We start from the raw sequence: 26,988 nt of genomic DNA on the forward strand, positions 1-26,988 counted from the left end.
GGAGCAGATATATCCCAGTGCCTACCCCTTGCTGTACCAGGGAAGCCACGTTCAGGACAGGTCCTCGACCTCCAGCACTATGGCAGGGCCATGCTGCCTGGAACAGGGACTTGATGCCACAGTCTTGCTGTGAGGTCTGTAGCCTTGGGGGTCTGATACCCAGGCACCCATAGCCTGCAGTGAAATGACCAGTGCCTAGCCAAGAAGATGGCTCAGAGGAGTCAAGTCCTGCCTCCCCAGAGCTGTCCCCGGGATACTAGATCATGCAGGGATGCAGCCTTCTAAGTCCCCTCTCCTGTGTGTGCAGGTGATCGACTTGGTGGACAAAGAAGATGTTCAGATCTCTACCACCCAAGTAGCCGAAATTGTGGCCACACTAGAGAAGGAGGAAAAGGTGGAAGAGAAGGAAAAGGCCAAGGAAAAGGCTGAGAAAGAGGCCGCAGAAGTGAAGAATTAGAACTGCCTGGCTTTTGGCCCACAGGGTCTGCCTTCATCATGCTACACCAACCACAGTGGGGATGACACAAGAGTGATTGCTATGAGGTGATTCTTAGTGGCAAATCTAATATTTTATTTGGAATAAATCAGAAACTTCCTTAATCAAGCAATTTTTAATTTTCATCATTCCATGAAGATTCAGTCAGCCTGGAGCCCTAGAGCCCTCTGAGTGATTGTGTCTGGACTCATGCCTTGGTGTGGTACTAAATGGCCCTAACCCTTGGGGTAAGGGGACAGCCACCACTAGGATCATAGCCTCACACTGACCCCTAGCTCCAAAGGTAGCTTGGGCTAGACTGGGTAGGAAAGTATTCCCTGTTTATGTCCTTACTCGCTTAGGGTCTGGCCAAGCCTCTGTCCCTTGAGAGGAGAGTGAGAACCAAGTGGACTCCCAGCACCTGTGTGGAGCCAAGTAAATGTGCCTGCATTTCTCCAGAGGCCTTGGAATAGAAGGTAGACAGACACAATGCAGGCCTCCTCTGCGCTGAAGATGCTGGAGTCAGTCTGAGGACTTGGGATTCCTCCAGGAGATCTGTATACTCACTCCTCCACAGTTGTGTCGTAACTACCGGTCCTTGACAGCATTGTCTCTCTTGTATGGATTCTGAAGCATGTTGACTGGAGCGTTCTCAATTTACCATTGATTTCCACCTAATTCTATAACTGACTAGTACTGAATTTTCACACATGGCTATTCGCCTAGCTCATGAGTAGTTCTGTAATTAACAGGGGACATACACTGAAGAAGCCTTTGAAAATGAAATTGGGCAGTCCACATTGCTGAGTAGCCCTGGGGGAAAGAGCTGACATCTGAAACCTGAACATACCTGAGGCTTTGTGTGGCTTTTAACATAAAACTTAAGTCCTGCCCAGGACAGTGGCCAAGATGGGGCTTCACAAGGCTGTCGTCATAGATGCTCTTGAATGTGCTCCTGCCTACAGCAGTGAGGAAGTAGTCTGTGGTGCCACAGAGCTTTCGGCGTGGTGTTCCGTGCCTGCTAATGGCTCGCTGGCACCCCTCTGAATGGAGATGCACTAGTTCAGCGTCCAGAGTGCTTGCTGAGTGGCCAGCACCCTTTCTTACTTGGAGATGGCTGCTTGGGCAGGCCAGGGCTGAGTATCTTGTGGCCTCACCACCATCCTCCCACTGTAACCCCATCCTAGGAACACAGAAAGCAAGATCATGAGTTCAGCTTGGGCTATCCTGTCCAGGAAAAAAATTCTTGGGACTCCAGACAGGATATAGAAGATGTTCAGAGAAGCAGCAACTAGAATGGAACTTTCTCGATTTCTTGAAACTTTTCTTAAAGGAAGCATATGATGCTAAGCAAGAATAAAATAATTCTTACATGTAAGCCTGTGCAGAGTAACCGTGGAAGGAGCCTAGTGAATATATGATCACATCTGTGCGTCCTTGTGTACCCTAGCAGCCTGGTTCCCACTGTTAGTGTGTACTTCTGAGGACAAGATTGTGGTTGCCAAGTGTGTCCCCACAATGAATTGTTTCTCTTTTGAGCAGCATTCTGGGACCTGTCCTTTGTCTACCTATTATCTTCATCCTTCATTGTTACTGGGCACTGTCAGTGGCTGTGTTGGCTGTTGCTGACTTAGGTATTTCCCTGCTATACTGTGTACTCCGCCTCTCAGGTCACACCATCACCCTGGAAAGTGGGTTCACCCTGTAATGTTCCAGGGCCTAGCAGTGGATGCTTGCCTTGGTTTTTGGAACTGGCCCCACATCTGTTTCATTGCTTGACTTCAGTACAGCTGGGTCAGGTTTAGAAATGGCAGGTCTACTGGACAGTGATGGTGGTGCACACCTTTAATCCCAGCACTCCAGAGGCAGAGACAAGCAGATCTCTGAGTTCAAGGTCAGGTTGGTCTACAGAGCAAGTTCCAGGACAGCCAGGGCTGTCATAGAGAAACCCTGTCTTGAACCATACCACCACCACCACCACCACCCCCCAAAAAAGGAAAAGAAGTAGCAGCCCCATGACAGAACTGTATATGAGCTGAGCATTTAAGAGCTGGCTGTATTTCAACTCTCATAACTGCTCTGTACTTCAGTGCTTGCCCAGGGGCCGGGTGCCCACACCTGTTAAATGAAATCTTGCATTCCTTTCTACACTCCAACCACCATCCCACACAGGATTTGGAAAATGCGAAGGGCACCATGCAGTTCTGAAAGGCCATCCTCATGGTCTTGGGCTGTGCCTCCTGGGGCCATGGTAGGGGAACAAATTCTGTACCCTCTTCTGACTTCCAGGGATCCCAGAGCCTCCATCTGGGTCACATGTAAACATCTTCCATGCCCATGTAACAGCCCAAAGGGTTTCTTCTGAGCCCTGAGCATTCTGCCTAGTAAAGAGATCGAAGGGAAACTCAGACCTCCTAAGTTAATGAGGAATGTGCTGTGGGCATCAGGTGTGCTCAGATTTTAGTGGGGCTTAATCCTCCCCGCAGCTTCTCAGTGCCAGCTCGCCTTTAGGGGCTCAAGACTTGGTTCCAGGCTCATGCTTTGTGGGACATGAGGAGACCGGTATCCCCTCATCCTGAGGTATCCCCTCGTTCTGTGGAACAGCCCTGCTTTGTGGAGTCAGGCAAATAAGTACTTCTTAGAATTGAAGCTGACTTGGGGCCCTGGGAGACTGGCAAGCAACAGCTTCATGTAAGGAGGTGACCGAATAAAGTACCACTACTGTTGTGTCTGCTGTAAGACGATTTGTCCAGCTCAGTCCTGACACCTACCAGGCTCTCCCAGCCTGCAAACTCCCTCAGATGGCCTCAGACTTGTCACCTCACAGCCCCACGTTGTGTCTGTCGTGAGCTGCACAGGGTGGGCAGGAGCTGGGACTGTGGCTGAGGAGTCCCAAAGAAGTGGGACCTGTGCTCACACTAAGTGTGTACTACTGTCTCGTAGACAGAGTCCAGCCATAGGGACTTGTAGAGGGCAATGGGCCGGGTGGAGGCAGCTTCCCAAGTCCCACCTTGGTGCTTCCCTGGGGTAGCCCAGCTGGGAGGAGGGTAAAGTTATATATAGTATGTATCTCCTGATCTTCCCAGGACACCAGCACATCTTGGGTGGTCTCCTGTAGCCATTCTTGGTGTCTTCTAGAATGCTTGATTGAAATTCCATTGGTCTCCAGGACCAAGAGGTACAAGTTGCAGGGCAAGGGTAGGAACTGCTTGCTGGTTGGGATAGGCATTTAAAGGGCACAGCATCTCACTGGCTGTAGTGAGGACTAAGTAAAAATTCAGACGAGATGGATTTAGCCAGGAAATAGAAGTCCCCAGGAGACTCGAGAAAAGCCTTATGTGCCAGGGGAGTAGGGATGTGATTGTGCCCGAGTCTCCCAGGACATTTGACACACAAAGAATCAGTTTCTTGTCTTCTTGGGAAAATCAATCTTTCTCTTCCTTTTTAAAATTTTATGTTTTGTTGAAAGTATGTATGTACCCACAGAGACCAGACAGAAGAGGTTGTCATATCCCCCGGAACTAGAGTTAAGGATAGTTGCTACCATCATGTAGGTGTTAGAAATGAAAGCCAGGTCCTCTACAAGAGCAGCACGTACTCAGCTAAATCAGAGTCATCTTTCCAGCCCAGAGGAGAATTCTTGCTGCTGGTCCTCAGACCATTGGGAACACAGCTACATGCCAGTGGATAAGCAGAATAAGCAGGCTCCTGAGAGCTAGCGTGTCCCTGATGCTAGCCAGTACAAACTGGAAACCATCCTCCATCACTACCACCCGTATCTAAAAGGCAAGGTAGTCAGGTAGATTCCTCCAGAGAGCAGACAGAGCAGAAAGAGCCTGACTTCAGTAAGGAATGGGAGATTTGAATGCAAATCCAATGCTTGTGGCTTGAGCTACTCATACTCCTTTCCCATTGGGCAATGCCCATACAGTAGACTCTGGTGGTGCAGCTCAAGGCCCGAACGTTTACCTCTTCTAAGGTGGAAATGGGACTATTATGGCTAAGAGTGGCCCGACCTATGGCCTCTGACCCTCAGGTCCACTTTGTCACCATGGACGAGCCCCTTAATGTTAAAAACTTTTCTTGGATGCCATAGGAAGCTATGCTCAACATGGCACTAGGGGGCGCCACAGACTGGCAGCTGACCCAGGACGTGTCAAGCCTGGTTCAGGGATGGGAATATATCCATCTGGTCACACACTGCTCTCCAGACTTTAGTCAGGCCCTTTAACTGCCACCCCCTGCTTGGTCACTATCATCAGGTGTCTGTGTGGCTGGAATGGAAACTGTCTGGTCTCCATTTTGGGGCTGCTATGGTGAACCAACAACAGAACAAGACCTACAGCTTCCTCTAAAACCCAGTACCTCCCTGAAGATCAAGCTCCATCTAGAACCAAAACTTCAGTTAGTGTGGCTAAGTCTCCTGACCTAGAAGGTCGGCCTGATCCTAGCTAGAAGAGGAGACAGAGAGACAGTTCATTCAGCCCCCAGGTCTCCTAAGGTTAGAAGTATGACAGACAAAATGGATGTAGGAAGGAAGGAAACACTCAAGTTCTCTCTCCATTGTCCTGGAACTCCCATCACCTGCATCATGCTTGGCCCAGGGTAGATTGCTTAAACCAGAGGTCTGGCCACCTACCTTCCTGCAAAAGTTACCACATACACTTAAGCACTTTCTGTCTTCATGGGATCCCTTCTGTCTTCATGGGATCCCTTCTGTCAAGACAGCCAGGAAGCTAGAGAGGCCAAGTGCACTTCCTTCACACACCCATGATCCCCTCCTGTGGATGCATCTCTAGTGCATCCTGTCCTGTGGGACCTCTAGACTCTGGTAACCCTAAGGTTCTGCCTGCTACTTAGGCCACAGGAAAGCAGCCCCCACAAAGCCCAGCTGTCCTTACTTTGGGAGGGAAAAGCAGATAATTAGTACTCTGGGAGCCCCAGACCAGCACCTTGTTCTAGGGAGCAGACCCTGCTGATTCCTTAGATGCCCTTATGCCTCCGCCTCTGGCCCGTCTCCCCCACCCCCCTATCCCCGGCAGTAAGGACACGGTTGCACAGGTCCCAGGACACAAGAGAGCACTCTGAAGATCAGAACCAGTTCTCACTTTATTTTTTGGAAAAGTAAGTTGGTTAACAAAATCACATCTGCCAATGTGGTCTGACAAACTATGTGCTGGGTCCCAAGAAAAGTCACCCTGAGCCACTGTCCTGGCCCTGCTGGCTGATAGGCAAGGGACAGCCACCCAAGCCTAGGGCCCGTAACAGTACAAAAAGTTAACAAACTGAATTCACCACTCTTACTCCCAAACTTTGAAAGGTAGCAGTCTAGGCTATAAAGTCTAGAAGCACTGCATAGAAGTGTTAAGCCTATAGCAAATACAACTTGTAAAGACTCAATAAATTATATATAGATATATATATAGATATATATATATAAACTTGCAACATCTATTAACATCTGAACCTCAGGCAGGGCTGGCCCCCTCCCTGAACATAGGCTTCTACCTGGAATACGTTATCAATTAGAATAATCTGTATGAAAATACCAGTCACCTTGAAACTTTAAAAAAAACTCCTGAAGGAAGGTCCTATATAACTCTAATCCCCCACAAAAGAGGGCCAAAGGAAATAAAAAATGCTCACTTGAGCCAGCTCTAACTAAGAGGGCTGCTCAAGCTTCCAAAGGCCCACCTCCAGCCTTGATGTGGGCCAGATGCACCTCAGCAACCCCCTAAATTCAGCATAAACCTCTTCAACTGTTAATAAGTTATAACTTAAAATTTCTGCAATACAAATACCCTGGGACTAAATGATAGGAACCTGGGGATTCAAGGGTTGATAAATAGCTTTACAAATATACAGGTCTAGATACAAACGAAACTGTGGTGCCAGAAAAGCCCCTTGCCTCTCAGCTTGCTCTTGGCATTTTACCAGTGAGCCCCATGGGGTATCCTGCTCCTCTGGGCCTCAGCTTTGCCTGCCTCCATATAGATATTCTTTTTTTATATATGTATATATATATAGTACAGGACATCTATTTATATAAATGTACATTTGCTTCTGGAATAAACCTTTTAACAGACATTATGGCTCCCACCTTCAGGTACCCGTAATTTCAGTCTGAGGGGCAGGGTGGAAAAGGCCTGGAGGTGGAGAGCTGTGACTTACCCCCAAGCATAAGGTGCCATATTAGGAGAGAGGCTCGCCACATAGGGCAGAGCTTCTCTGCAGGCTCAGCTTTGGGCACCCAAAAGGCCAAGGTCCACCCTGGACATGGAGTATGGCCCTCTCTGCAACGGTCCCTGCAAGGTGGCAATGGGAAATGAGGGAGCCAGAACCCCAGAATTGCACAGGATGGGCCCTCTTACATTCTACATTTGGTGCTCCCAACCCTGGCCAGTCAGGAGACCACTATACAGCAGTGCGTGTCCCCACGCGGCCTCTGCACCCAGGAGCCAAGGGCACGCGCACGCACACACACACACACACACACACACACACAGCAAGTACTGTCCACTGTTGGCCCATCACACTGGGCTGGCTGGGGTCCACTGCACACCAGCAGTAACAGGGCGGGCCAGGGTCCGCGTAAACATTGGCTGGGTTTGATCTGCAGGACTGTCGGCCCCTCACGTCCGAGGTCCACCATTACTGGGTGGACCTGGGGGCAGTAAGTCATGGGTAAACACGGAGTCATCCCCTGAGGAGCTGGAGCTAGGCGTATCCTGGCCACCCGGGGAGTACTGCTCAAACGGCACTGACAAGTCCAGGTATTCCTGGTGGCAGAGAAAGCTGTCAGGACTGTGCCTTGGCACCCTCTCCAATCCCATGGCCATCTGTGTTCAGGCTGTGCTCCTGAAGGGCAGCCCCACAACTGGGGCTCCAAGGAGCAATACCCCCACAGGGAGCAGGACCAGTGGCACTTACATCGGTCGATGTCACAGTAAGGATGCGGTCTAAATCCTCTACCAGCTGCTTGAAGGTGGGCCTCTGTGAAGGCACTGCATGCCAACATTCCCGCATGATCATGTACCTGTGGCAAAACAACTCTGAGTTCCTGGCCTGCTGCCGAACCCTACCTCATCCCAGGGACCCTGGTAGGAATCCTGCCATTCCTAGGGACTGGATAGAAAAGGAAGGATGCTTTGCTCACAGGTCATGTGTGCAGTTAGCTGGCTTGTCCATGCGGTGGCCCTCTTTCAACAGCTTGAAAAGCTCTTCCACTGGGATGCCAGGATACGGTGAGCCCCCCAGTGTAAAGATCTCCCAGAGCAGGACCCCAAAAGACCAGCTGCAAGGGAGTGAGGACAAAGGCCGTTACTCCTGGCCCATTGCTGCAGCGGCCCTGCGCCAGGACAAGGAAGATACCAGGGCTGTGCTGATGGCCCAATGAGGAGGGTCAACTACAGCCTGCGAACACCAGGACCCTGAAGGCTCTGTCCCCAGAACTCCCTCATCCTATGTCGGACACGTACACATCACTCTGGTGGGTGTAGACTCGGTCAAACAGGGCCTCTGGTGCCATCCACTTCACCGGTAGCCGGCCCTGGGCAGAGGGAGAGGTGTTAGCTCTCATGTGTCCACTGGTACAGGGGCCCCACACCCTAACCATCCAGGACTCACATTTGTAGTCTTCTTGTAGTAGTCTAGATTATGTACGTCGCGAGCCAGGCCAAAGTCTGCAATCTTCATCACATTGTCCTCAGTCACCAGCACGTTTCGGGCAGCTAAGTCTCTGTGAATGCACTGAGGAGACACACAAGGGCTCAGCTGACCCCAGCCCAGTCCAGGCAATCTTGTCACCCACCCTTCTACCCAGAGAGGCCCCAGCTGGTCTGGGCCCTGTCTCTGCTCACCTTCTGGGAAGCCAGGTACTCCATGCCCCGTGCCACCTGGTAGGCACAAGATACTAGATCCTTGCAAGTAAGCTGTTCTTCTGGAAGCCTACAGGCATCAAAGGAGTAGTCCATGCCTGGAGGTCGCCGTGCCCGCAGGAACTCTCGCAGGTTGCCCTTGGCTGCATACTCCACCAGCACATACAGGGGCCCTGGGAACACACACACCTGAGATGCTGCGCTACTCGAGTCCCCGCCCACCAGTCTGCCTGCCTGCTGCACCTACCACCCTGGGTGCAGGCCCCCAGTAGGTTGATGATGTTCTTGTGCTTGCCAATCATTTTCATCATCTCCATCTCTGACACCAGGTCCGACAGGTCCTTGTCAGTGGCATCATCTGGGCCAGGAATGAGGTGTCAGTTGGTAGCCCCACAGCCCTCAAAGGCCCCTTCTATTTCTCTTCGGTGTCTCTCCATTCTCACCTTTCAGCATCTTCACAGCCACAGTGACAGGCTTGGCAGTGCGGTCCTTGTCAATGCCGATAGCTTCTGCCATGACAACCTGGCCAAAGCAGCCTTCTCCAAGAGGCTTACCAAGTGTCAGCCTGCCCACAGAAGCAGAGCAGTTAAGTGTGTGCCTAGCACCCCCCAGGTCTCATGGTCATGTGTCCCTGGGTCCTGGAAGCCTACTGGACATTTGCTTGTGAAGACAAAGAGTAACCCCTCAGGTCTCACCCTGTGCTCCACCTCAGGAGCATCACCCCCCCCAACAGGTCCCTGCCTAGTAACCAACCCCCACCAACTACACACTAAACCCCACCAAGTACATATTGTCTATTATTACCACTGACCGAGTCCTGGATAGCTCCCACTTGGGGTCAGCAGGAAGCTCAAGTTCAGAAACATTGGCCAGAACAGGACCTTCTCCTGAGGACAGCCGGGCAATGCGGACCAGGGGTGTGTTGGAGTTCATAGAGGAGTTCGACTCCAAGGATACCTGCTTGGGTCATCAGGGACAGGTTGGTACCACACAATGTGGGCTCAGCATTGCAAAGGGGATGGGGTGGTATAGCCCCCAGGAACAGCAAGGTCAAGTCTACGTGTGGGGCCAGAAAAGTACCGACTGTTCTATAAGGGTTACTGAGGACGCCTAAAAAAGCGTTTGCCTCTTAGAATTCGAGCTCCAGGTGGGAAGAGAGATAGGAGGGATCAGCCCACCCAACTGCAGAGAAGTGAGTCCCAGGCCTTGGGTACTATCGGACTTTAGGAGACCCGAGGCACGACAAGGAGCTCAAAACCTGGTATCTACTTTCTGTTACCTGTCGCTTAAGCGGGAAGCGAGACACCTTGTGCACGGTGGGTGAGCCCAGGCCCTTCTTTGGGGGACTGCGAAGGCGGCAAAGCGTCACAGCTGCCACCACCAGGATGAAGAGGAAGAAGCCCACCCCATAGCTGAGGATGCCTGCATACACGCTGCCAGCCTCGTCCGCTTCCATCAGCTCCTCCTCAGCTGTAAAGACACAAGTTTTGGGGCCTCATCCAGCCTTTTTGGGCTTCCCACCGGCTGGACACAGGCACCAGTGGGGGAGGGAAAAGACCTAGGATACTCAGAGACAGGGGCCCCAAGGCCCCCACTTGCCTTGGTAATGTAGTCAAAAACTTCTGTAAGTCAGCAGACCCAGAAGAGAAGCCCAGCAGAGCCAAAAGCACCCACACTGCCACCCAGGCGCCCAGGAGATGCCAGAGCCACAGATCAGGACTATGGGGGCCCATGTGAAGGATGAAAGGGAGACCCTTGCAGGACCAAGATGGAGCAGGTTGATGTTCCCATACCAAGCACAAGGCCAGGGTGAGTTTTCTCAGGATGGGCAGCAGTAAGCCATAAGGGGCCCCCTGCAGTCACGGGCAGCTTTGGCATGTCCTGAGCCAGCACCCCAAGAGGACAGGTGCAGCGTGAGCAGAAGCCAGTACCTGGCAGCACCACCAGCCACGCAGAGTGATGGGAAAACCCGATAGAATTGCCCGCCAGGCAGGTGTACTCCCCCGCGTCCTCAAAGGTGACATTGTGCAAGGACAGAACCTCTAGCTCCTTGTCGGTGGTGTTAGCGCCTGCCGTCTACAAAAAGAGAACAAAGCGCGATAGGCAAGCGCCAGCACTTCCCTTTGGGAACCACAGCAGTCCACACGGAGATGATCGAGCCAGGCTGCAAGGAAAACGCCGCCACCACCACAACCACGGCCACCACCATGGCCCTGCCAGACAGCCACGGAGGCCCAGGGCCCTCTGCCTTCTGCACCGAGGCACTGAGCCTGAAGCCAGTCCCTCCACCGGTGGCGAGTCCTCTGTCCCAAGGTGAGCAACAGGCAGGTGGGCAGCATGGTGCCAACACAGAGGCAGCATGCAGAATTAGTGCAGAAACAGGAGAAGTACACAGTTGGAAAGATGGGCAGGTGCATGAATAGAAGGCAGAGGGCATCAGAGCCAGCTGGAGATGGGTGTGAAATCGATGCTCACAAACAGCACAGGGCTCAGCCCCTGGGAGGCTCTAAGGATCTTCAAGTGTGTCAAGTGGGGAATGCAAGGGGACAGCGCAGGTCAGGGGAGGGGCTTTGAAGCAGGTCAGTCAATGGTAGTAGCCAAGGACCACCAATGTATCTGAGGGACCACACGCAGAATGTGAGCCGCAGGCGGGGTCAAGCAGGACAGGGGTCGTGCAGGGCATGCAGGCAGGTGCGTGGCTGGAGCGTTGGAGCTGGAGCTCAGCGTGCCAGGCAGGCATGGGACAGAGTCGTTACCTGCTTGGGGCCTGTGAACACGCAGCCAAAAGGCCTTCTCAGCCACGCCTATGAAATTGGTGGCTCGACAGAGGTACTCGCCCCCGTCCCGCTCCGACACATTGGCCAGGCGGAGGCGTGCGTCTGCCTCCACATTCTCACTGATCCAGGACTGCGGGGACAAGAGACTGGGCTCAGGCACACCCCGAGCCAGCTCCAGAAGGACTGAGGATGAGGCAGGGCAAGGGAGATCCCTAAGGATGGGCTGGGGGCTGGGCAGCAACACCTAGAAGGCTGCCTAGAGGAGGCACATCATGGCAGTGGTAGGTGTGGTTTCAGAGAGGCCTTCTAAACAACCACACACACACATGCACGCACGCACGCACGCACATCCCACAGAATCCACAGCCTCCAAACCCTCGCCCCAGGGGTCATGTCAGGGTAACTAGCTTATACTCATGAACGCCCAAACCCATAGTGGGAGGCACACCGGACAAGGCCCCAGCGGCCTCTCTCAACAGCCAGGATTCTGTTCCTGCCAGTGTCTATTCCCCTCCCCCACCAGACCTCCTTGTCTCTGAACAGATGTTTCTCTTTGGGCTTCCAGTGTCACAAATGTCCCAACTCGGGTGGCCCCCACCCAAGGCCATGGAACAAAGCTCCAAGCGGACAGAGGCAGGGCAGAGCCAGTGCGACACTGCAAGCAGATGACACCAGCCAATCCAGCCAGCTTGGGTGTGTCCAGCCAGTCCTCTAGGATCCAGAGGGTACTAACTCAGCCATCATCCTCCTGCCCTGGGTCACAGTAACTGTCACCATACTCAGAGCAGACAGGGAAACAAGTTCCATGGCAGGGCAAAAACAGAGCCTGCTGGGAGCTCAGAGCAGGTGAGAAGCCTGCTCAGAAACATCAACACCTGGGCCTAAATCCCAACATCTCTCTCAGCCAAGAAGGACTTAAGAACTAGGGCCGAGGCAGCCCCAGCTGACCCATCCACCCACCAGATGGCGGCAGAGCCTACCTTGAGCACAGTGACATAAGGTGTGCCGTCAGGGCCCACCTTGCTCCCGTTCACTTCCACGTGTTTCAGCCACTGGATGTGTGGCTGCGCATCACTGTACACCTTGCAGTGGAACTCCACATCACTGCCCAGGACGGCTGTCTGGTTGGCTGGCAGCCCAGCCTGCAGGATGGGCCGGTGTGGGGAACGCTCTGCAAAGAAGCAGCCAAGTCAGGGGCGGGGTGGGCCAAGGAGCCCAGGGATGCCCTGCCTTAACAACCCACGGCCAGGCCCTCACCCAGCACGTCCAGGGTGTATGTCTGTCGGATGCTGCCGAACTTGTTCTCTACCACACACGTATAGTTGCCACGATCAGAGGGCACCACACTCTCCATGACCAAGCTCCACTGCTGGTGCCGAAGCTACAGGTAAAGTCAGGGCATGAGCGGATGCAGACTGTACCATGTCCAGGCCCTGGCACTCCAGGCCCCTCTCCCAGACCCACCTTGATGCCCCCTATGCGATGCTCCCCTCGGAATTCTTTGCCGTTTTTCAGCCAGGAGATGGAGGGGGTAGGGTTGCCAGCAGCTGGGCAGCGGAAGCGTACAGTGTTTGCAGCTGGCACAGCCAGAAGTTTCTTATCCATACGCTCTGGTCGAGTCCAGTAAGGGGCCCCTGGTGGCACAAGTGCCCATAACTATCAGTGCACCCCTCCCAAACCGTCTGCCTGCCCACCCTCCAGCATGCTTCCCTTCTATATTGAGAGTCCTCTGCTTTGCTTGGTCGGGCTCCCTGAAGCCACAACACTATGCACTCACAGCTGCCCCACTCTCAGACCTGCCAGGCCCTCTCCTTGCCTTTTGGTGCAGACTCACTGCTGCAGATCCCCAGAAGGCAGATCCCAGTAGGATGCAGATCCTGGGAGACAGCCAGGCCAGGCCACCCAAGTACTCCATCCGCACAACCTAGCCTCCCCATCTATAGCTATGCACATACTATCTTTGATGCCCCCCTTACACAGCATGGATCTCAGCACAGCACAGCCACCCTCCTCTCCTGCTGGCCTAAACCAACAGCCACCAGGGTCCTTAATCCCTGGTTCGACTTGTTCCTCTATAGCAACCTGAGCTCCATGACTGACTACTCTGCAGGCCAGCTCCACCTCCTTGTAGCAATGTCATCCTCCAGTCACCAAACTACGGGAAGGAGGCAGCCCAGCCCAACGTGCATAGGTTCTAAGCTCACCTGTATCTTCGGCCACATCCTCCCCATCTTCATCATCTCCTGAGGATGGAGCATCTGTAATAATTGCAAGTAGACAGGGGTTGTGACACCCCAACATCCAGAGATCCGTTGCTCCCCATATTTGGTATCCACTGCTCTCCACATTCAGGGCCCACTGCTCCCTGTCTTTGGGGTCCTACTTTTGCAATGCCACTCTTTCAGACAGTACATACCTGGGGGTACCCCCCTCCTCTGTATCTGCACCAAGCAACACGCCGCAGCCACCCTGCCCAGGACTGCATGATCTCCCAGCTATTAAGATACTCAACACACTTGCAGCTCCGTTCACCCACCACTTACCTGTCACACGCACACTGAAGTGGCACAGCACGCGCTGAGTGAGCCGCTGCTGGCAGCTGTAGACCCCTGCATCCTCATGGGAGGCATTCAGCACTTGGAGCCTCTGGGGTCCTACCAGGATGCGGTGGGAGGCCACCAGCCCTGTGCCATCCTTAGCCCAGAAAGTGGGACCTGTGGGGGCACCTCCAGGCGGATTGCAGCTTAGTTCCACGGTGTCCCCACTGCCAAAGGCCACCTGCTCCTGCTGGCTAGGTTCGGACCCCGGAACCTCTGTGGATGAAAATGGAAAGAGATGTTTCAAAGCAGCAGCTAAAGGCCCCGCAGTCCACTTTGTAAACACACTAGCATGCTAAAGGCCCCGCAGTCCACTTTGTAAGCACACTAGCATGCTAAAGGCCCCGCAGTCCACTTTGTAAACACACTAGCAAAAGCTATAGCAGCCACTTGAGGGCTGTGCTCCTGGGGCCCGGGTGACAGTGTTCAAACCAGGGGTGGAAAACTGTTTTACTGAGAGCCCAGGAGCATCAGCGTTGCAGCTCCCAATGGTCTGTGCTAAGGCTTCTGGCTCTGTCCCGTATTAAGAAGCTGTCTTCCAAAGACACGGAAGAGGCACAGCAACACCCCCACTAACTCAGAGACCTAAAGTGTCGTGAAAAGTGGGAGACAGCTCTTTGATACAGTACCTCCCCAGAATGTCTAAAGCCCTGAGCTCATTCCCAGCACCAGAAAAAGTGTCATCAACTCTTCTTCCTCTGATTCTTCCACCATTTGGAAATGCACAAACAACCCTTGGTTTAAAGGGAAGCATAAAAGCAGGTTGGGGACAGGCTGTTCTTCACTGGCCTCTGGCTCAAAACACAAAGAAATAGGGAGTCCTTTCAGGGCCCTCTTAGCACCCAACCCTCGTCTTGGCTTCTAAAACCGTGTTAGTGGAGAGCCAGGGAACAGAACACACTTAGCAATAAATAGCAAGGGGAAAGCTGGGTATGGTGGGGCTCACGCATTCAGAAGGCTGAGGCAGGACTGCCACAGGCCGGAGGCCAGCGTGGCTACAGCGTGAGACCGTCTCAGAGACAAAATAAAAATCAATGAAAAAATGGACAACGACACAAGGCCGTGCAAGAACCCGGGGGACAGCCATGGCTGGGACACTCCGTAAGGGCTGCTACCACAGGAGCTGCGTCCTCACCAGAAGCCACCGATACCAGGTAAGGGGTCCCTGGGCTGGGACAGTCCAGGCCTTGCAGCTTAGATGCCCCTTCTACACAGCAGTCAGTTAGAAAAATAGGACCAACAGACAGCAATAACACCAATCAACCTGGATATGTCTGTCTCTGGCCAGTGGGATAAAGAATCCAAATGAGCTTACAGGGCGACTAAGGACATGGGACCCCCCATCACGTCTCTCCTGCCCAGGTGCAGCCCTGCTCATGAGGGGCCTTGAAGACCTCACATTCAGGGACTCACTACCAGCTGGGCGATCACCTCCAGGCCTCCCTGCCAGGATCCAACAATGCCCATCATAGGGGCAGCTGGGCTCACGGCCCAGGACAGGAGTGGGTGGTCCCTGAGCAGACCTCCTCCTTCAGATCCAGCTGGACTGGCTATAATGTCACTTGTCATTCTGCCGACGCATGGCCTAGATTCGAGGCCCAGCTGTCCACTCTGGCCACAGCAGTCCTTGGTCAGGACCAATTCTGCCCATCCCAGAGTCAGCCCACAGGCTCATAGTCCACGAGGACTCAGAGCCAGAGGGATCCAGGAGACCCTGGAGTTACCCATGATGCTTGGCCACAGAGCCCTGGGGCTTTAAGTTGTCCTGGCCAGATGCCACAGCGGGGGGGGGGGGGGGGGGGGGGGGGGGGGGGGGGAACCTTCTAACTGGACTTCCAGCTTTCCAATCCTGCTGCCACGTCCTATAGAGACCACCCAATGCCGGGAGCCGTTTGATCCCCCCCCCCCAACAGGCTAGTCAATAGCCTCAGTCTAGGCTTTGGCCCAAGGGCAACAGTCAGTTGGTTCCGGTTTGGTCTGGGCAAGACAACAGGTCAAGGCGTTCCGCACTAACTCAGAGGCGGACTAGAGGAGGGCGCAGCCACCCCCGGGTCAGCGGCTTGGGATGGCGAGGGGAAATGGTTCCCGGCAGCTAAGACCTGACCTTTGACCTGTCCTAGGCCCCACCATCAAAAAGGGACCAAATGCAACACACAGGCACTGGCACTTCTGCTGTACCCATGGAGGGGACAGCGTCCCCATTAGCACTTGATATGGAGGTGGACCTGTGTGCCATATACACTTACCGGGGCAGGCTAGGAGACACTGTGTCCCATTTAGGCTGTGCTAGGTCTGGTGTCACCCAGATGGCCTAAATTTCCCTTGCTAGGTTACAATGTACAAATCCCAACTTGCAGACCTGAGGTCCAAAAAGGACTGGTTAAGTGGCTCGGGCCTGTACCAGGATGAGAACCTCTTCCTGGTCATCTCAAATAAAACAATGCTGTGTAGACCCCACGGCTGACCAGCTGCCACAAGGGCTGTTATCCCGTCCCGTTGAGACACGAGTGACCACTACAGAACTAGCAGCAAACCCAGTCTGTTTCTGAGGTCACCCTAAGGACTCCAGGGACTTCAGCTTTGGAGCCAACACCAGGACCCGGATCCAAGCAACATCTGCTTTGGGAGGGAACACACCTGGTGTAGGAGGTATGAGCAGGTTTATGATTCAAACAACCCAAGAGAAAGGAGGGTGCCCCAAGAACTCTGAAGCCAAGGAAGGGTCTCTGGCCTTCCTCTCCTCCCCTGCTCCCCGCCATCCCACCAGGAGGCGTTCCACTTTCTGCAGTTTCATAGTAAAGTCAAGACAGAAAAGAAGAAAGAATCCAGAGGCTGGGCGGGCTAATGAGGGTTTACTGAGGATTATCGGGTTTAATCCCCGAAACAACCCAGCCATTACCAGCCCTCTTCGGCATGACAGGTGAGGAAACTTAAGTTCCAGGAGGGCACCCAAGCCCAGGCAGGCCTCAGCCCCAGGTGGCTTTGCTCACAGCTCAGTCATTTCCCAACCTGGCAGGCCACCTTTCCCCCAAACCTCACCTTACCCAGAACCTGCCCTGGGTAATTCATTTGCCTTGTAGGCACAACGGTCTAAAAAGGGAGGGAGGAGGGTTCCAGGTCCGACAGACCCCAAGTGAAACGTCAATGTGGCCCGACGCTCCCACAAGGGGCAGCTAGGTTCAGCATAGAATCCAAAGCTTCAGGGCCTAAGATCAGCCCAGGTTAATGAACCACCCCAGGACCTGCAGAGCTCAAAGTCCAGCTCTGCCGGAGGGGAGGGGGGGGATGAGGGGGGGCGCAGGCAACGCCCAGAGATGTGCAAGGCTCGACTTCTGTCACCCTCTGCTACAGACCCGTGTAGGGGTCAACTTCTGAACCCCCTGCGGCCTACTATCTACTCACAGAGCACACCAGCTGGGCTCGTCCCTCCAGGGGTGGCCAGGGTAGACTGGAGCCTTAGTCCCGCCCCGCACTCTTGACCCCAGCCAGCTCCAGTTCGGTAATTTATGTTCCCGGGGAAAGCGCCAGCCGAGACCTCAGTAAACTTCACCAGGTCTTTGTATTTTTACTGCCCGGCCCATCTCGTTAAGGAACCGGATTAAGTTTATTGGTCTATCAATTCCCTACCTGTCTCACAGGCTCGAACGCTGGGGCGCGGGACGGGCGCAAATCCCACCGATCCCGAGCCGCCGGGCTCAACTTCGGTTCCTACAGCAAGGTCGTGCCAGGCCGCCACAGTCACTGCCTGTAGCACAGTGAGGGTGTGCGCTCCGCCCCGCCATCCCTACCCTTGCTCACTGACACCCGAGGCAGGGAGTAATATCTTCATCTGAATACACATGCTAATGTGGTCCAGTCGCGGCCATTCGGCGCCCTGGAGCCAGGCCGTCCTAGCAGGCGCTAAAAGCGCGCGCTGACCTCCCGACCGCCTCTGTCACGCCGCTGAAAGACACGCACATTCAGGCTACCGGCCCACTTTCATTCATAAAAAAAAAATGACATTGTTCCGAGAAGCTGCAGCCGCTGAGGGAGAAAGGGGCGCGGGGGCGCCGGGAGGGGCACGCCGCCATCTGCCTCGTCCCGCTGCGCTCGCCGCACTCGCACCTCCCCGAGAGGCCGCGCCGCCATCAATGCGCGGTCTGTGGCCGCCAGGGTACAAAGGAGCGGCTGTTCGGCCTCAGCTCGGGTGGGGCGACAGCTTACCGAGCGAAGGCCTCCCTCCGCGCGGCCTCCCGCCAGACCACTGCTCTGCTCTGCCACGCTGCCGCCGGGCACAACAAGGGGCCGCGCACGTCGCACCTCTGGGTGGCGGCAGGACGCAGGGCTGACTGGCCATGGCTCCCTTCCGTATCCTCAGCCTCCGGCCCCGTCTGACGGCACTCCGTGTCCCAACGGACTTTGGCGGCCAGCCCGGCTACGTAGGCGGCGCCACGATCCCGGGACAACCGCCCTTCACCTCCCAGAGTGCCGCCTGAAGGGCGGTCCGTGCGCGCCCCTGGGAACCGACCCCTCAGGCCGCCTGCAGGATCAGAGAGGAGCAGCGGCGCTGAAGCTGTCACCTTGTCATGCGAGACCATGAGCGACAGTGCTGAGCTCTGGCTGGGATACTACTCCTGTCCATTTCCAAAGTCCAACCTTCACTTTGGCCAAAACTGAGCAACTGTGCCAGGAACACGAGGGAATCAACAACAGACACTTTCCGTCCTCGCAGATAAGAGGAACAACAGTGAGAATCATGGAAAATCGGCTCGCGAGCCCTCCCGCGTGTCAGGGACCAGGATCACCGCGCACCGTTCCCTGTGGCGCCTCTCACTAGTGGTGGTTCTGAGACTCCAGACCCACCATAAACTGCCGCTCCAGATCTGACAGCGATCTGCGGGGCGTGACACAGAATCGGGACGCACTGGCCGTGGTGCTCCCCACCCAAGAACAGTTTGCAGTTCCCAAAACCTCTGTGGGCCAAGATCGTCCTCCCCGCACCCCCGGAAGACACCTTAGATTAGTCCTTCTTACCTGCCGTTCTCCGCACAACTCGCTGCTCAGGGCCGGGTGGCTCGGAGGTAGCTCCGGCCACGACAGCAAAGCAGAACGCTAGCACGCAGACCGGGACTACCATGGCTGGAGCGGGGGCCGCGGCGTCCTCAAGCCGCGCGCGCAGGCATGCTGCACCCCCCCCCCCCACGCCCGGCTCCGGCGGGAGGGCGCCGCTCCGGAGTCTGCGGGAACAGAGCACAGAGTTTACTCGGGAGGGCAGAGGAGTGCGGCCTCGCTCCTGCGCCCGGACCCCCGGCCGCCCCGCCCGCCGCCTCCCTTGGCTTCGGGGCCGCCTGGCGCCGGCCGCCTCCTCCCAACCGCGGTCTCTTCCTCCTCTCCTCCCTGACTGCCACAGAACCCTCCGAGGACAACGGCAGTAGCGGCAAACTTTCCAGATCGGGAAGCCCGTGCCCGGCCCGGCCTCGCAGCACGCACAGACCGCTCCAGCTCCAGTCAGCCTCGCATCCTGACCGCTTCAGCGCCCGCCCGACCCCTCCAAGCGCGGGCCGGGTCTTTCACACCAACCTGGCGGTCGCTAGAGGCTCACCACGCGCAGTCCCGGTCTCAGATCTCAACCCTCTCTCCCAGGATCTCTTCTGTCCCAGCGGCCGTCCGCCCTCCGGTGAGTCCCAGGGCCGGAGTGGACCGAACGGCGCCAGCTGCTCCCGCCACCCCCGCCGCCACAGTCACTGAACTGGGGCTGCGGGGCGCGCAGCAGCCAGTCGGGGGACGGCCTGCTCCCGCCACGCCCCGAAACGCCCCTTCCCGGGCGGCCGAGGGGCGGGGGATCCGAGGAGGCGTGGTCAGGCGGGGGCGCCGGGAGGTCCCGGAGGGCGTGGGAGCCGGGCTGGGACCAAGCGGGAGAGGCCAGGGTAGCACACTCGACCCCTCGAAGCAACGTCGAGCTCTGGACTGTCTGCCGGCATGCTGCCTCGTCCAATAAGACGAAGGGGCTCAGAGGGGCAGCGTCGGTGGCGTTTCCAGGTGTTAAGGCGGCTTCACAGTGAACGGCCCCTGAGCTGAACCTTGTGCAAAGAGCCGCAATTCCGCGGGTGCTGAGCCTGATTGTATTCCAGGCGGACAAATGGGTGTGAAGCGGCCTCGTGGTGAAGGATGGAGCAGCGTTTACACGACGACTGAAGACGCAGGGATTGCATCCTAGAAAAGGATACTGTACTTATCAAACCAACCAGTGGTGACCCACATGAGCTCAGCTGCCTGAGTGCCCTGCTTCAGGGTGATGTTCACACTTCCCCAAGACACAAGTTTGGAAGTAAACTTAGTTCCCAGCCTCGGAATAAGAGAAGAGTTAGGGATTCCAGGGGGAAGAACTGGCTGGCTGAACTCCAGCCTGGGGAGATCTTAAGGCAGCACATCCATCCTGAGGACACATTCCATCTGCGGATTGTCACACTTACAGCTGCTCCCAGGAGGATCAACCTGGCCACCCCATCATGTTGGCAAGCTGTTGTAAGTGCTGCCTTGCAGACCCTCTGAAACAGGACCCAACACCACCACCACCACCACCCTGTGACTGGTGGCTTCTGTATCTCACAAGGCAGGGAATCTTGTCTCACAGTCAAGCTTCAGGCCTGAGGCCAGGAGCAAGATAGGGAAGTAGGTGGGGTCTTGGCTCGCTGTTTCTGTCCATCTGGCTGTGGTGGGCTTGAAGGACTCACCCTGCTTATCAGATACAAGGAAGGTGGGCTGGGCCATGAAAACCTTTCAAGGGCTCACTGGTCACTTTTACCTTTCCTCATCTCTGAGAGGGCTGTCCCCAGAGCCTCATGTTGAGGCTCAGTGTCCACCCTGTAGCTCTGCACCTCCTTCTACGGTCACTCATGTTGCCTGCTCTGACCAAGCACACCTCCCTGCAGACTGACTAGGACCCAGGCCTGGGCTCCCAATGCACCCCCAGGTAGCAGCCCACGGTTCCTCTCCCAGGATGCCACCCCAGGGGATCATAGCAGACATTCTCCCCTAATCTGCTGGCAGATTAATTATCAGTAAATGAACCAGAATGTGAACTCTGACCGCTATTTCCACCCCCGTTCCTCTGGAGGCTTTAGCAGACCCCTCCACACCCTGTTCCAACTGGGAGCTGAGCATCCGTCCAGACAGCAGCACTTTTGTACTCCCGTGATGACTCCTTGGCAGAAACATTCACTTGGGAATCCCGGACTGGTAGTGGTTGTTCTCTGAACCCTGTGCCCAACAGACCACATCTCCCAGGCTTCCTTGCTTTTCCAGCTTCTAGTAGATTTGGCCAATGGGCAACACATGCAGAACAGAAGGCTCCAGACAGGGTACTTCTACGCTTCTGCTCCTTCCCCAACCCTGTGGGCTGGCACTGGCCAGTTCTTGTGGACTCTGCTCAGCTGCAGCAATGTGGGGAACTAATCCCCGTCTTTAAAAATTAGTTGTGTGGAGTTCACAACTTGTATTCCTGTCCTAAACCTACTGCCAGATTAAAACCTGGTTGTCTTAAATTTACTTTCACAGTTCAGGACAACAGAAGTCAAGAGATCAAGATGAGCTGCCAGTGGGCCCTAGAGGAAGCTTCTTCCTGCCTCTTATAATTGGGGCTTCCAGGCATCCTTGACTTACGTCATCTAGTCTCTGTCTCTATCTTCTTCTGTGCATTATCCACGTCTCCCATCTCTCGTCCCAGGAGTCAGCACACAGACCTGCCTGTGGGGAAACCAGCTTTTGCCCACTATGTACCTGGCAGTTCCTGAGCACATCCTGACATGGCCTGGGTGTTAAGGACTCTCCAGCGTGGCTGCCACTCTCTGGTGGCCCTTACAGCAAAAGAGCACAGCATTTTTTAGACTCTGCGGATTCTATGGAGTTGATCCCCATGTCCCCAGTCCCCATGACCAGCCCCCCCAGTAGCTGCAGCTCACTTTGTCTTACCTTATACCAGGACATAATTCCTGGAAGGCGTGGCTGTTGTCGGTTTAATTTTACTTCATAGTTTTTTGAGACAGGGTCTCTCTGTGTAGCTTTGGAGCCTGTCCTGAAACTCGCTCTGTAGACCAGGCTGGCCTCGAACTCACAGAGATCTGCCTGCCTCTGCCTCCTGAGTGCTGGGATTAAAGGCATGTGCCACCACCGCCAGACTCAGAGTGATTTTTTTTCCTTGTATAGAGTTATTCTTCTCCAGTCAGTAAGTTCAGCAGGAATCCACATGCTTGTCAGAGAGCTACACAAGGTAAGGCTGACCCCACCATTCTGTAATCTGTGCCAGATTGGCACCAGCCCTTAAATCTCCATAATGTTGTCCCAAATTTAGCCACTATTTTATCCCAGGCCCCTCACCTGAACTCCAGACTGTTACTAAGACTCTGAGAAGGTAGGCATCTTTGGCCCATGGCAGAATCCCAGGGGACAAGGGGTGAAGCCTGCCAAAAGCCAGTGTTGATAATGGGGTGGGAAGGTCTCCTAATGCTAAAGTCCCCGTCCATACCTACACCTCCTTGGCTACTTCCTGGGACCCCATCAACTGTTTAAGCCCCACACAGACAGATGGAGTCTTCAGTGAAGATGAGTCAGGCAGAGACCAAGTCAGGCACGCTGGGAACAGCTAAGGGGCTCAGCTCCATCTGAGTGGAAGCTGGTGGCTTCAGCTTTCTGGGGCCTATGCTGCTCAACAAGAAGGAGAGACTGTGGAGGGGCACCAGCTACACGTGCCCTGGAATAGCATTCCCACAGTAGGCACCCTGATATCTGTCTTTCTCTGACCTCCCCAGCCAGGACAGGGCTAAGGCTGGGGAGATGGCAGTGAGGTACTGTCAGCAGAGGGACCCTCCTGGACAGACCTGAATTCATTACTCATCTCCTACCACAGGGCTCCTGGCAGCTGCTATAGGGACAGTGGGCCTGGAACCCAGGCAGGGGTAGTCTCGTGATCCTGAGAAGCTTGCCCTCAGGTAGGATGCCTGGTCCAGCAGGGGGCTGCTGCCATGTGGCAGAGTGAAAAGATGGGGACATTAAACCCCGAGAAAGGACAGCCCCAGAGCTGCTCTGCCCCTCCAAGGAGTCCCCGTTTCCTCATCTATGATGGGAAACATTGTTACTGTGTGTCAACAGGCTCAAGAGTCAATGCAACGCTATGTGAAAGGGGCTCAGAACTCCCCCTTACAGGACTGGCCTGACCCCGTTCTCCCAAAGAAGAAAGAGATCAGGTTTGAAGGGGGTGTGGCTATGAGTGACTAAGGGAATTTCTGCTCTTCAGATTTACTCTCAGAATTTGATAATTTAAAATAAAAAGTACATTTGATTTGCACATTATAAGAGAAATGGATTTTCGGGGGGGGTGAGTCAAGACAGGGTTTCTCTGTGTATTCTTGGTTGTCCTGAAACTCACTCTCTAGACCAGGCTGGCCTTGAACTCACAGAGATCCACCTCCCTCTGCCTCCCAAATACTGGGTTCAAAGGTGTGCACCACCACCTAGCACAGAAATGGAATTTTGAAGAACATGAACAAGAAGAGAAAATATTCCAAAAGCCTTCAGCCAATACTAGCTACTATATAAGGTCCTTAATTTTAGCACTGAGCTTCCTGGCAGGTTGAGCAAAAAGGGCAATAACATGAGTCATGCACTGTTGGGAGCCTGGACATACTGTGATATTCCAGACCAAGCTTTCTGGCCTTTCTGCCCCTTGGTTCACTCAGACCACTAGACCTCAGGTCCTAACTTGGGTTTGGAAAATGTGCCTGGCTGAGCAAAGAATGGAGATCAGAGCTGTGGACAGACGCAGGGCAAGGGTGAGGCTGCCTGGCATAGAAGGGCTACTCAGCAGAAAGCAGAAGAATTGACAAGAGGCCACCGCAGTGCCACGAAAGCCCTGAGGAGCAGCAAGCGCACAGGGTAGTGCCGAGCAGAGAGGGGTTAAGGCCTCAACAACTCAAGGACTGGCAGGGCCAGGCCGGTAGCTGCTGAGCAGTTCAGAAATCTATTTTCCTAAGCTCTTGGCCTGAAACCTCAAGTGTATTTTCCCTAAGTTTTATTTTTTCTTTGACCCCAAACTCTGGTAAATTTAAGGGAAATTTAATTATGGTGTTTTGGGTCCATTTACACTTAAACCCTCTCAGCATTTTTTTCCAGGACCCCTTTGCAGTTCAGCACGCCTTGGAAGCCTTCTAAATGAATGTTTTATTATTATTTTTTTAAAGGCCTTGCTCCCCCCTCCTACTCCCCAGGACTAGCTTTCCTGCCAAGAATAAACAAGTCCTAACTCTGCAGGCTCCGGCAGAACTAGGAATCTAGGCCCCAGGGCCCAGCAGCCCTTGCCACACCCTTCTTCTCCACCCCAGTGGGTCTTTGTCGCACTGTACCCCTTCCTCTCAGCCCACTGGCCCCTCCTGGCATCACCTATGGCAGTCTTGTTCTGCCCCCCTCTGCTGGTTGGCCCTTGCACCCATCATCCATACGTGACCCTCAACCAAGCATCCAGCTCCAATCTGAGTTTAGAGTAGCTAGTTGGGGTGTGTGTGTGTGTGTGTCTGTGTCTGTGTGTCTGTGTGTGTGTGTCTGTGTGTGTGTGTTCGTAACCCTCCTCCAGATGGCTTGGACTGGCCGGACGGTGCTGGCTCATGCCTTTAATCCCAACACTCGAGAGGCAGAGGCAGATGGATCTCTGTGAGTTCAAGTCCAGCCTGGTCTACAGAGTGAGTTCCAGGACAGGCCCCAAAGCTACACAGAGAAACCATGTTTCAAAAAAACCAAAAATAAAAAAATAAATAAAATTTTTTAAAAAAATCAGATGACTTGTGTTGGATAATCCAGGTCCTGTGTGGTCAGGAGAAAGTGAAGATGGTAGTCTTTTTTTTTTTTTTTAGATGGTAGTCTTGGTAGCTGTTGACGGAACCCTCACAGCAGCCCCATTTGACAGACGGGGAATAAGGAGGCACTGTCTTAGAACTTAGTCACCAGAGGTGACCACAATGCTTCTAGAGATGTTTCAGCTGAGCTTGGGAATGGTGGAATGTTTAGGGAGTCCTCAGAGCAGTCGGGCTCGGAGCCCCATCAGCCTGAGGAAAAGGGCCAGCCCACCCACAAGGCCCAAGACTTTTTTTTTTTTAATATTTATTTTTATTATGTATATAATATTCTGTTTGCGTGTATGCCTGAAGGCCAGAAGAAGGCACCAGACCTCATTACAGATGGTTGTGAGCCACCATGTGGTTGCTGGGAATTGAACTCAGGACCTTTGGAAGAGCAGACAATGCTCTTAACCGCTGAGCCATCTCTCCAGCCCCAAGGCCCAAGACTTTGAAAGTGCTGGAGGATCTGGGGATGCTGGGGAATATTGGCAATACCGGCACATAGGCTGCTCATGGCTAATTAGAAGAGGTGGGTGTTTGCAAAGAACTCACCAGATAGAGGCTGCCAACTCACTACCTGCAGCCAGTTCAGGAGCCTCACTCTCCAGGAGTGTCCCAAGGGCCACAGGCTTACCCTTAAGCACCTAAATCTCCAGAAGAATCCAGTAAGAGGATACAGCCTGCCTAGCAGTGGGCCCGGGTCCCTAAGCTAGTCCCTGCCCTGGCTCACAACCTAGGCATCCAGGGCCTGGGAGCTAAGCGAAGGGAACTAGATGTAGGGGTGAAGGGCAGAGGCCTGCTCTCTTCAGTCCGCATCTGAAGGTGCTTTTGCTGTCTGCTGAACTCCATCAGGGGCTGGTGGGCGACGTTCTGCAGCTCAGCTCCAGTACAGGTGCTACCAGGAATACCAAGGAGTGTTCTGTGACCGTCTCTTTTCTGTCAGGATCCCTTTCGTCAGGGTCTTCTCAGGGGCTGAGCAGAAGGTACACCCAGGAAATTCCTGCCTAGAAGGCAAACGCAGAATGCAGGTACATTGAGAGTCCTGAGGTTTGGGCAGGCAGTTGCTCCTTAGACACACGTCACGGCTCCTCACTGGGAGCGCCTTGTTGACCATCTAGTTAGCCCCTTCTCTCTGAGCCACCACCTGCTCTCGGCCCTCAAAGCCTCAGCACTGAGCAGGATGGACACGCAGTCTGAAACCCCTAATAGAGATGTCTTTGCTTCTGGATGCCCTCTCCTCCTAGCCACGCCCATTGCCTGCCCTGGCCCTGGCTGCTGACAGCTTTATTGTCCACTGGGCTGGAGAGGGACTCAGGGTGTGGTGAGTCAGCCCTCTGGGATGTGAAGGTACCGATCACCACCAAGGCAGAAGTCTGGGGTCTGATATGGGGTTCCCAGGCAGTGTGCACCCCCACAACAGCCCATTCCTGTGTCCCTGTTCACACTAGTCCCTGTTCACACTAGTCCGCCCCATGATCACCATCTTCATAGGCCCCAGTTAGGGTGCCATGGCCTCTCAAGCCCAAGTCAAAGACGATTAACGGCTGGCTGGGACAGAGATACGGAAAGTTGAATTCTGAGGAGCAGGGTTAAGGGGAGGTCCTGTCTATTCCTGAGGTGGGCACACCAAACTCCTCTCCTTGGAGCTTTGTGGTTCTCAGGTCCTGACAACTCAGCTCAAGAACTGTACTCCAGCATCCAAGAGAGCCTGGCCAGAGAGCCAGTGTCTCCCCGGGGCAGAGAAGGGGTAAAGCCCAGGATAGCAGCTGGGGCCAGAGCCCAGGTTCCCAAGTCCAAGTTATCTTAAAACTAGGATCTGTGTTGCCTCAGTGTGGATCAAAGCCGCTTACCCAGCCTGCCACCAGTGCTGGATTCCCACAGTCATCCACCCTCCCTCCCCCTCCCCGTTCCCCTTCCCAGCAGGCTTCATTCTGGCTTTGCTACCCCAGCCTCCTTGTCCACAAGGACCCTCCCACCCTCCCTTTCCCTGGAATGTTCTCCTGAGCCTTTATACCCACTCTTGTGACTCCGTGGCTTATTTCCACATCTCCCTGTCTGTCACGTAAGAGTTCTCATCTTTAGGAAGTCTATGACCGGCTTCCAGGAGGGGGTAGACACTACCAGGTCTGCAGTAGAGGGCTACAGGGCCCATCTATGGACAATACATCAGTTAATCTGGAGGCAGAAGACAGAGGCTCAAGACAGATGACTCCAAGGCAGGATCAGGTAGGAATCATTGGCAGCTCAAGTCCTAGGGACGCCTGTGTCGTTATATACAGTCAGTCAAATGCCCTGAACAAGAGAGCTGCTGTGGACCAGGGTAATGATGTTCCTGAGAAGATGTTCTGCGAGTTCCTACTGCCCCATGCCTGCCTGCCTGGGTGCAGAGGATTGGGT

General features: G+C 54.4%; 2 protein-coding genes across 11 annotated transcripts in view; one reads left to right on the forward strand and one right to left on the reverse strand.

The window, feature by feature from the left end:
- The window catches only part of Letm1 (leucine zipper and EF-hand containing transmembrane protein 1), a 30,630-nt gene extending 30,026 nt beyond the window's left edge, over positions 1 to 604 (forward strand). The window contains exon 14 of the mRNA XM_038345636.2: positions 308 to 604. Coding sequence (XP_038201564.1) covers positions 308 to 457 — 150 coding nt within the window. The 3' untranslated portion in view covers positions 458 to 604. The remainder of the gene's footprint in view (positions 1 to 307) is intronic.
- A 4,962-nt stretch (positions 605 to 5,566) lies between these two features.
- Fgfr3 (fibroblast growth factor receptor 3) lies at positions 5,567 to 19,438 on the reverse strand. 10 transcript variants are annotated; one of them, XM_038326611.1, is made up of 18 exons: positions 19,286 to 19,438; positions 18,740 to 18,942; positions 13,673 to 13,942; positions 13,334 to 13,387; positions 12,594 to 12,763; positions 12,387 to 12,510; positions 12,110 to 12,300; positions 10,284 to 10,428; positions 9,632 to 9,822; positions 9,164 to 9,309; positions 8,796 to 8,917; positions 8,600 to 8,710; positions 8,335 to 8,525; positions 8,102 to 8,224; positions 7,954 to 8,024; positions 7,632 to 7,769; positions 7,406 to 7,511; positions 5,567 to 7,254 (listed from the first exon to the last, which is right to left on the reverse strand). In XM_038326611.1, exons 2-18 carry the CDS (start codon positions 18,840 to 18,842, stop codon positions 7,108 to 7,110), a joined length of 2,403 nt encoding a protein of 800 aa, XP_038182539.1. In that variant the 5' UTR covers positions 18,843 to 18,942; positions 19,286 to 19,438; the 3' UTR covers positions 5,567 to 7,107. The 10 variants fall into 10 exon arrangements, with proteins under 10 accessions (XP_038182539.1, XP_038182531.1, XP_038182521.1 ...); XM_038326603.1 differs by having other exon boundaries at positions 9,164 to 9,312; XM_038326593.1 differs by lacking the exon at positions 10,284 to 10,428 and adding an exon at positions 11,109 to 11,259.
- Positions 19,439 to 26,988: the final 7,550 nt, after the last annotated feature.

Source organism: Arvicola amphibius, chromosome 1, assembly GCF_903992535.2.
Source record: "Arvicola amphibius chromosome 1, mArvAmp1.2, whole genome shotgun sequence".
NCBI classification, from domain to species: domain Eukaryota; kingdom Metazoa; phylum Chordata; class Mammalia; order Rodentia; family Cricetidae; genus Arvicola; species Arvicola amphibius.

Coding starts and splice junctions, on each gene's coding strand:
- Fgfr3 (XM_038326536.1), bottom strand. CDS start 18,062: ATGGCCAGTCAGCCCTGCGTCCTGCCGCCACCCAGAGGTGCGACGTGC. Junction 8,025..8,101: donor ACTACAAGAAGACTACAAAT/GTGAGTCCTGGA, acceptor CCCTCTGCCCAG/GGCCGGCTACCGGTGAAGTG. Junction 7,255..7,405: donor TTACTGTGACATCGACCGAT/GTAAGTGCCACT, acceptor CTCTGCCACCAG/GAATACCTGGACTTGTCAGT.